The following is a 9,178-nucleotide window of genomic DNA, read 5'->3' as shown; positions in this document are numbered from 1 at the left end:
CCCGCCTGCTTCCCTTTTGCATGTTTTGGTTTCCGACAACGTTTCGGTCTTGTAGTGCAAAGTTTTTTTCGAGTTGAAAAAATCACTTGCTTAGTTAACAATTTAAATTTATTGTGTTCCAAATTTTAAATCGTCTTATCATAATCCCTTTGCTTTAAATATTTTAATTGCATTTTATTTCTAATATATTATAATAAACATTTACGGTTTTTTAAAATAAATAAATTATTTATTTATTGGATTTTTTCAGGAGTATTTATAGCAGACTTGAGATAAGGCAAAGATACACCGGATAAATGATTACCATCAAAAAATTGAGGAAAAAAACGTAGATACATTACAGCTAAGCGAAATCTACAAAGAAAATTAAGCATACAATGAGATAAAAAGCAAGAAAAACCTTTTTTATAAAAAAAAGAAACGAAAAAAAAATAAATATTTTATTGCATTTTTATTCATAAGGCAAGGAAAAGGAGAGAAAAATAAAAGAAAGAGAAGACAAGGACGAACAAGCCTCTGCCCAGTTAACTCTCTCCTCCTCCTTCTCTTCCCTTTTCTCTCTCTTACCTGGTCCCTGTTTGTCTACTCTAATCACGCAGAATCAGAAACTAAATTCCACCACGTCTAGTCACAACCTAAGGTTTCGTCTATATTTCGATTTCTTCTCATATACATTTATATATATAATTTTTATAAAAAATTTTACGCTTTAAAAATATTTGCTTTATTTTCAATTTTCCTTTTTGTTTTTGTCGTTTGATGCGTGTAAACCGTTTTTGTCGATTATTGTCTTTGTTTTTTAAGATTGTAGGAGTATTATTTGAGCATAATCCGTGTGTTTTGCGCTTCAATTGGCGAGTTTTCACCTGTAATTAGGGTTCGTTTCTGTTTGTCAAATGTAATTCTTTTTGGGTGCTTTTTTTAGTTTGGATAGTCGAATTGAGCTTTCAAATATCTTTTCAAGCTGTGTATTATTTGGGTAGTGTGCGTGTTTCCCTCCTCATCTCTCCCTCACGAGAAAGGATGGGACTTTTTGGAGGAGGAGGAACTTCTTGGTATTCATTTTTGCATGTCTCTAGATTAATCACCAGAAGAGTACACTGTTGGCTTTTGGCTTTAGAGAGTTATATGAAGGAATTTTGTTTTGGGATTAGGTGAATGTTGCTCTTTTGCTTGAGCTATTTCAAATATTTATAATTAAGAAGCCTGTTTGGTGTCAATTCTTTTTTGGTGCCGTTGTCCATGCTAAAAATTTTGTATCTTGAAAAACAGGCAGATGAAACAAGCAAAAACCACTTTTTGTGGTTTTTCACCCGCTTTAGCAATGTGCTTCTTTTGGTTTTCAAGAGATCAAGTAACAATAATCATTATGTTTCCATAATGCAAATTTTTTATAATTGGACACCAAAAACAGTATGGATTCCTAAAGCCTGTAAAATGTGCCATTATATAGTATAGGGAAGTGTTTACTGTTTACCATAAATGCATTATGGAGCTGTGAAGCGCTAGTGCTGTGGATGGTATTTGTACTTGTATGATATAAGTTATGAGAATATGCATAATATGGATAAAACTTCATTTTTCGGATGACGCCTGGATCCTATCCTTTTCTGCAAACATTCTGTGCCTCCACTTTTTCTTTTTGGTGGGTTGGGGGGAGGGGGCGTCAGGGGTGGGCAGACTTGTTGGAAGTCAAGTAATCCTCTTTCTCCTTATTGCACTGTAAGAGCTTTAAAATCCACTATTCTGCACTAGTTTTGCTACTTGCTGACTATATTCGTAATTCAGCAGTTGATTTTAACCATTGTGTTTTATGATGCTTTGTGCTTTTCTGAAGTTGACAGATTGTATGCATCCCCTTTGTTTGGAGTTGGTATTTGAAATATCTCAATTTAAATTTGGAGTTCTCACATGTTTGGTGACTTAGGAAGGGGCATGGCAACAGGAGAAGATGTTGATTTATCAAGTTTGAAGTCTCAGCTAAATGAAACTCATGAAATGTGGAAGTTGGAGATGGAACGACGCCAGTCACAAGTGGATGCATTACAAGCAAAGCTTATTGAGGTAAAGGCTTGCATAAAGGGGTCTGAGGAAAATGCAAAGAAGGAGTTGGAGGTTCTTTGGCGAAGAGTGAAAACCAGTGCCACGTTATGGACCTACTTAAAATCAAAAGCAAGAATAATGGCTGTTCCTGATTTAGCTCGTACATCATGTGGCATCAAAGAATTAGAAGGAGTGGGACTTGTTGACAAGAATGGTACACCCCTTTCTAGTTGGTCTAGGTCTGTTGATCTTTCTCCTTTTGACAGTCCAGATGATGAATCATGGATTAGACTTGGTGAGCAGCATGGTAGCTATGATGAACATGATGAAGCTTATATTGGTGAATTACACAATTCGGTACAGATGGTATCAGATGTGATGGAATCTCTTATTAAAAGAGTCATATTGGCAGAATCTGAAACTGCAATTGAGAAAGATAAGGTAACATTAGGTCAGGAAGAAATTAGGAGGAAGGTAATCCAAATTGAGACCATGTCTTCAAAACTAGAGGAGATGGAGAGGTTTGCTCTGGGAACAAATAGTATTCTGAATGAGATGCGTCAGAGGGTTGAGGATTTGGTTGAAGAAACCTCTAGGCAGAGGCAAAGAGCTGCAGAAAATGAAGAAGAGCTTTGCCGTGTTAAAAGGGACTTTGAGTCATTGAAATCCTATGTTAGCAGTCTCATTAGCGTAAGAGAAACACTTCTATCATCAGAGAAGCAATTTCAAACTATTGAGAGACTTTTTGAACGGTCAGTAATTTCACAAGTAATAAATGCACTTGAGAATCATTTTCTTAGTTTTCTAAGTTTACTTGGTCTTCATTAGGTGGTCTTCCTAAGGCTAAAAGGCAGGAATGTAGCATGCTTAACTTTTCTCCAGTGTTCCTGCCAACACCCAAAAAGAGGCAAAATTTGCAAAAAATTCTTGGTGAATTGCTCACAGGCATGTGGAGATGAAAAATTCTAACCTTAATAATGTGGCGTTTTTCTATCAGGATTGGATATAAGACATGTTTTCCTGCCTTGTGATGGCATACCTGACTAATACTAATGTTGTATAATGTGTTTTCTCAAGTCATACATTTTCATCAACCATTAGCAATAGGCCTTTTTAATTGGGATTAACCCAAAAAGTAGTTTAGGGCCAATAGCTTGCGCCCCTCAAAATCATAGTAAAGTCAAAATTTATCCATGTATAATTTCATTGGCTTTTTAAGCTATTCCATCGTTTATATATGATTTTGTTTGAGAAAATAAAAACTCATGCTGACTATCGATTACAAGGCAATCTAGAGCCAAATTTTGATACGACTTCCTTACGTCCTTGTTGGTTATATCTGTGTGTTCATCTCGTGTTTTTTAGCCCAAGGGTTCACATCTGTAAGGTCCTCACTCGTACATAAGTTGTATGCGATTAATTGAATGAATGGATGCGCTATTGAATTGTTGCACTCTGGTTCTCTGGTCAAAGCTAGTTTTGCAGCTGTTTCTTTTCTACCAGTTGCTTTGCTAGCAGGATTACTTTAGAATCTAATTTTTTTTTTTTTAATTTGTGGAGCAGGCTAGTTGCAAAGACAACTCAATTGGAAGGTGAAAAGATGCAGAAAGAGGCTGAAGTTCAGAAACTTATGGAAGAGAATGTGAGGTTGACTGCTCTTCTCGACAAGAAAGAGGCTCAACTTCTGGCCATGAATGAACAGTGCAAGGTATTGGCTCTAAGTGCTTCAAATTTATGATTAGTTGGGGCGATCTTATTGTACCTTCTGGTGGCTTGTGGATGGTTGTTTCATTCACGCTGAATTTGTATAATCCACCACATAAGAGTCGGGAATTGAGTGATGAAGAATTGTGCAACACCTCGGATCATTTTGCAAATTGTAACATTGTGAAGAGCACAGTGAACATGTTTATTAGTTTATTCTTGTGCTGTTGGAAAACTCAAGCTAGAAAGCGTTAATCAAAACAGTTGTTCTGTGTGAATGAGAATTTGTGTTATTAACTAAAATAGATGGTTATTTGTGCTGCTTTACATAAATAATTTTGGATTAATTTCTATTATCTGTTAAAGGATCCGCCTCATTTCAGAAGTTGGAATTTTCATTTGATTGCTGTTAAGTTTTCTACTGAATCATTGATAATGATTCAAGGGTAAAGTCTGCTACCCGCATTTTCGTAATTTTGTTTAGAAAAAAAATTTACATTTTTTCAAATTTGAAAATGCTTTGTAATTCCGAAGGTTTGCCTATTTCTTATGGAAAAAAAATGACGTAGATGCTTAACTGTTATTAATTGAAAAAGAAAATGTTGAATTTGAGAATTGATAGTTTTTATCATTAATGAAACTTTGCTTAGTAACATCATAATGGAAAGAGCAATGAGCTTAGAAGGGTTCTTTTATTTTAATCGAGAGCTTTTGGGAGATAGCAGCTTCCTCTCTCTTATTGATAGATAAAAGCTTTTTAGTTTTTGGTTGTAGTTGTTAATGTTACTAACATTATAGATTCCTTATTTCTGTATTGTGGCAATAATATTTTTCCACAGGCATCCTTCTACCTAACAGAGTTCTCAAAGTAATCTCAGCCAAACTTTTCTTAAAATTCCACTGAGGCACACAATCTATTTTGGACATTTTATGCATACACATGAATCTGCAAACACATAAGAAAATGAGTAACAAACTCAAGATAAAAAAAGTATATAAAAAATTAAGCAGAACATATTTTATGTATAGAATATTAAAATACTAAAACATGATGACCGTCAAAGTTTTTACAGTGAGATTGGACCTGAAAAAGAATATAAGCTCAAAGTTCATCGGAACTCCCTAAAACAGAAGAAGAATATAAACTCAAAACTTATCGGAACTCCTTAAAATAGATCGGCCTTATATTGCATATTTCAATATGTGATTAAAGCAAACCGGACGGACTCAACACATGGGTCTATCAAAAAATGGCCTAACCTGGTGATATGATGGAAAGTAAGAGAGCAGATTTAGTCATTTTGCAGCCTTATCAATATGCACGCTGGAGAAATTAAATGGCCGTATGGCAAAGAAAGCTTACTACAAGCGCACTGAAAGAATTAAATGACATTCGTACATACGAAATTGAGTAATAAAAACATGTGATATTTTAATAAGCGGTGATTATGTGTCATTAAAGTAAAAGGAGGGAGACTTGATCTAGGCTAAGAGTACAAGAGAAGATTGATAAAAGAGTATAAGAGAAGATTGATAAAAGGAGAGAAACTTGATTTTTCTAGAGAAAGCTTACATTTATACGGTAAATCTATTTTCTTATAAGAATAAAGAAGAAAGTCTACAGTATTTCATGTCCAAAACCTTAAACTCAACATTAAAGCTGCATATGCAAATGCCAAATGGGTATCTTCATCTTCAGTGTGATTTACTTGCGCAACAACATGCACATTGGGGAGAGAGGTTTATGCAAATCTCCAATAAATCAACGTGAAAGAATTTTCTTTTAATTCTGAACCTTTCTATTCGATTAAATATAATGACGTAAATATTTCAAATTCACACATTCTGATTTGGTTTAAACCGTAAGTCTAATGCCACATCAACTTATAAATTAGAGAATACATTGCAACCAATTAACAAAATTTATTGCATGATTCAAAAAAAAAAAAAAAAATTGTTGGCTACACCATGCACTCATTTAACAAGATTTTATTATTTTAAATTAAAATATGAAATTTATTATGGTTTTAGATTTAGAGGCGCCAATTAGTTAATATCAAAAAACTTATGTGCTGGATAGCAAATTATCCTAACGAATTTTAACTATTTCAAGATTTTGGAGCTTCATATTTTCTGGAAAATCCCCTATTAGAGTAGAAGCAAGCTTCAGTGATTCCCCCAATTTTCCGGGCAGGAAACTCTATAATCGAACGCTTTCCAGTTGTTCGGCCCAAAAAAAAAAAATCAGTTGTGATTGAGGAAGGAGTGGATGCTTAACGCAGCCTCATTATCTGTGAGGCCACTTCCAGGTGACTTCCTTCCGGAAGATGATGAGTCTGCTGCGAAGCCTCTGCGCGTCGAAATTGGCAAAGCAACTGAAGACAGCGGAAAGGTAATCTTCATATTCACTTTCATATCTCTCCACTCAAATACCCATGCGCTCGCTTCATTCTAACTGTCAAAAATGGTATTTTGTTGTTCTTTATTGATGTTCATATTGCACCTACTTGTGCCTAATTTAGTAATTTTATTTTTACATTTTTCTTATTCTTCACTGATTGTATGCGATTCTCTATCTGCAGTCTGTTCTGTCAAAATTAACCGAGGCTTTGCTTGGATGATGGTTTTGTATTGTGTTGTTCCACAGATAACCATGTTTTGGAAGATTGTGTTGTAGATTGTATTGTTTTTGGTAGTTAAATTCCATGGTTATAGAACAACGAAAACTCATAGATTCTTTAACCTCCAAATTAGTGGTTTTGCATTCTTGTAAAAATTTTGTTTATTCTTTTGCCCTAGTATATTTTATATATGACCAATTTATACTTACAATAATTTTTTATTTTAATTAAGCAATCCAACCTCTCCAACCTAATAATCATTCTTATTCATATATCATTTTGTGAATGTCATGTTATTATCAAGGATTTAGTAATATTTAGTAATATTAAATATGATATTTTAAAATAATTGAACAGCTCTTCACATTGTTGTAAATTGGAATAAATAGAAACTGTGTATTAAATTATTAAAAGTGAGGAATTAGTGATCAAATTGCATATAAAAATAAATGAGGGTATTTAGGTAACTTAATTATTATTTAGAACAATACTGTACAATCAAACCAAACAAGTAATGATTATAGAACCATGATAAACCGTACAATCTTTGCAAACATTGGACAGTTCAATACATTATAAAAACATACAATGAAAATAATACAATGAAAACCTATACATTAATTAAATCATGGGTAATCATCATCCAAACAGGGCCTGAGAGAAGTGGAATGTGTATGAAACTGTGCTTAGTTGGAGTATGAGATTTTCTGAAATTGAGGCTAAATTTTGATCTTCTTAGATTAGGAGGATACATGTTACAGCAGCGCTCCTATCCCTTTTGTTAAATTGCTGCAATATATTTTATATGTCACTAATTCTCTCCGTTGTTCAAGTCTCAATCACACAAGTGGACAGTGTATATACGTGGGGCAACTTATGAAGATCTGGGAGTGGTGATAAAACGAGTTGTACTCCAATTGCATCCTAGTTTCAATAATCCTATAAGAGTGGTAGAATCACCTCCTTTTGAGTTGTTGAAATGTGACTGGGGTGAATTCAAAATTGTCATCACTCTTGTCTTCTGTAGGATGTCTACGATGAGCAGTTGGACTTACTTCCTTAATTTGCTTGACGAGGCAGATTCGTTACCACTAGTGGTTCTCCTTTAGGTATCACCATTTGAAGTTGTACCCTGAAGATGAAACCGGTCCTCAATCAACCAAGAAGCCTATTGTTGTGGAATCATACAATGACATTCTCTTCCCTGATCATTCTGAAAATTTTTTGGCTTGTGTGCAGAATCATCCTGCAGTGGTTGTGCCTCGGTTGCCTGCTGGATTTACTTTGCCTGCTCCAAGTAAATTTCTTGCTACACTCTTTGTTATGTGGACTTATGCCCCAGTAAGTGAAGGTGCATGTCCGAAGATAGATTGAAGTGAAGGAGGGCCAGCCAGGGTCAGTGCCCCCTCCCCACACACATGCACACACAAAAAAAAGTAAAACTCTGTAATACTTTCCTTTTGATGTTACTGATCCTAAATGCTTAATATCAAGACCTTCTAGTGTTGCCTCCGTCTCCCAGAGAAGGGGTGGGGGGGGGGGGGGGGAGGGAAGAACACCCAACTGTAATTTTGGGGCTTATTAATAAGAATGAGCCAGTAATTAAGCAACTTCAATATGGCATAGGTAGGATAACTAATTTAAAAGTTTAGCTGCATATATATATATATATGTATTTTGTTTTTCAAAATGCTACTTTTTTCATGTAAAATAAAATGAAGTTAAAGGGAAAAGAAATAGCATTAGATTTTCTAATAGTTACAGTTTAAGAAGAGGATGTCCTTAATGATTTTACTATTCAATGCGTAATTTCTTGTCTATTTCTGTTTTTTTGTGGTTATGTAAATTGTCATTTAATCATTTCTTAGCACTTTCTATAGAGTTCTATTTAGTTTTTTTATGGTGCTTATTTTGCACAATTGATTTTGTGTAAGCTTTTTGCTATGTTGTTCGTTGTTAATTATATATTAAGGTTTCTAATGAATGTTTTTCTTCCTTTCCTATTCGTTCTTACCCTTGACTATAAGAGCAATTTTCACAATGTTTAATTTGGGGCCTACAAGTTTAACACAAACGCTTAGCAATATAATTAGTAGCACATTAATTGCTTATTAGCATTAAAACAGTTAAGACACTTAGGTCCAACAAGGTTAGTTTTTTTTTTTTGGAAAGAATCTCCCCTGCCCCCCTCTAAAAAGAAAAAAAGGAAATCTCACGGATCCATCCTGTGTCCAAGCATTGGACTTGTCAATATTTAAGATGCTTTTTTGTTTCTGAATGTCAGGCACCCATAAGCTTATACATGTAATATTGGTCTTGGAGTATTCAATGCGAAGGATCCAAGTAGCTTAGGTACTAAAATTGTGTAGTTATATTTGCTGATTTGGCATGTTGTAGGCTTGTAGCTCTGGTTGAAAGTTTGAGTGGCAAGGGGAGAGGGGATACTAAGGATCATCCGCTAAGTCACTGGTTCTTGAATTTTTCAAAGGCAGATGAGCTTTTGAAAGTTGCTGCAGCTCATCAGCAGGTTGCCACGTTTGGGTTCAAATGAACCTTGTCAGCCAACTTATAATGGTTTATGATAGTTTTGAATGAACTTGCTGCACTTTGACTTGAAAATTGTGATGATGTTTATCAAAGAATAATAGAATATAGGCCCTTGTACAAACTTACACAGATGTTTGCTTGTATAGCTCTTCTTTAGCAATAAAATTTGTTATTGACCAAAAAAAAAAATAGGCCCTTGTTCATCTGGAAAGTAGACCTATGGTGATCTTCTCTCTCTGTGCTGCTTTCTTTTCTACTTATCA

At 34.6% G+C, this 9,178-nt stretch overlaps 2 protein-coding genes across 14 annotated transcripts; both read left to right on the top strand.

Annotated features, from left to right (window-relative positions):
- The first annotated feature begins 452 nt into the window (after positions 1-452).
- LOC110601849 (putative leucine-rich repeat-containing protein DDB_G0290503) lies at positions 453-4,025 on the top strand. Of its 6 annotated transcripts, none has more exons than XM_021739226.2 (3): positions 453-640; positions 1,932-2,795; positions 3,607-4,025. In XM_021739226.2, the coding sequence occupies exons 2-3, from the start codon at positions 1,936-1,938 to the stop codon at positions 3,779-3,781; spliced, it is 1,035 nt and encodes a 344-aa protein (XP_021594918.1). In that variant the 5' UTR covers positions 453-640; positions 1,932-1,935; the 3' UTR covers positions 3,782-4,025. The 6 variants fall into 6 exon arrangements, with proteins under 6 accessions (XP_021594918.1, XP_021594910.1, XP_043814554.1 ...); XM_021739218.2 differs by having other exon boundaries at positions 456-640; positions 1,928-2,795; XM_043958619.1 differs by having other exon boundaries at positions 507-523; positions 1,928-2,795.
- Positions 4,026-5,797: 1,772 nt separating this feature from the next.
- On the top strand, positions 5,798-7,923 carry LOC110621203 (transcription initiation factor TFIID subunit 14). Of its 8 annotated transcripts, none has more exons than XR_006351365.1 (3): positions 5,798-7,318; positions 7,396-7,477; positions 7,608-7,911. XR_006351365.1 is itself a non-coding variant. In XM_021765384.2 (3 exons), exons 1-3 carry the CDS (start codon positions 6,017-6,019, stop codon positions 7,429-7,431), a joined length of 276 nt encoding a protein of 91 aa, XP_021621076.1. In that variant the 5' UTR covers positions 5,798-6,016; the 3' UTR covers positions 7,432-7,910. The 8 variants fall into 8 exon arrangements, 3 of the variants coding, with proteins under 3 accessions (XP_021621076.1, XP_021621066.1, XP_021621085.1); XM_021765384.2 differs by having other exon boundaries at positions 5,798-6,139; positions 7,202-7,318; positions 7,396-7,910; XR_002488936.2 differs by having other exon boundaries at positions 5,798-6,139; positions 6,330-7,923.
- Positions 7,924-9,178: the final 1,255 nt, after the last annotated feature.

This window comes from Manihot esculenta, chromosome 1 (assembly GCF_001659605.2).
Source record: "Manihot esculenta cultivar AM560-2 chromosome 1, M.esculenta_v8, whole genome shotgun sequence".
Classification (NCBI taxonomy): Eukaryota; Viridiplantae; Streptophyta; class Magnoliopsida; order Malpighiales; family Euphorbiaceae; genus Manihot; species Manihot esculenta.
Note: the sequence above shows the minus strand (reverse complement) of the source record. Positions and strands in the feature narration are given on the sequence as shown.

What these genes read in the sequence shown, in the direction of transcription:
- LOC110621203 (XM_021765374.2), top strand. Translation starts at nt 6,017, where the DNA reads ATGCTTAACGCAGCCTCATTATCTGTGAGGCCACTTCCAGGTGACTTC. An exon ending in CAACTGAAGACAGCGGAAAG is followed by an intron (nt 6,140 to 7,201) that starts GTAATCTTCATA and finishes CCGTTGTTCAAG; the next exon opens with TCTCAATCACACAAGTGGAC.
- LOC110601849 (XM_021739209.2), top strand. Translation starts at nt 1,912, where the DNA reads ATGTTTGGTGACTTAGGAAGGGGCATGGCAACAGGAGAAGATGTTGAT. An exon ending in ATTGAGAGACTTTTTGAACG is followed by an intron (nt 2,796 to 3,606) that starts GTCAGTAATTTC and finishes TTTGTGGAGCAG; the next exon opens with GCTAGTTGCAAAGACAACTC.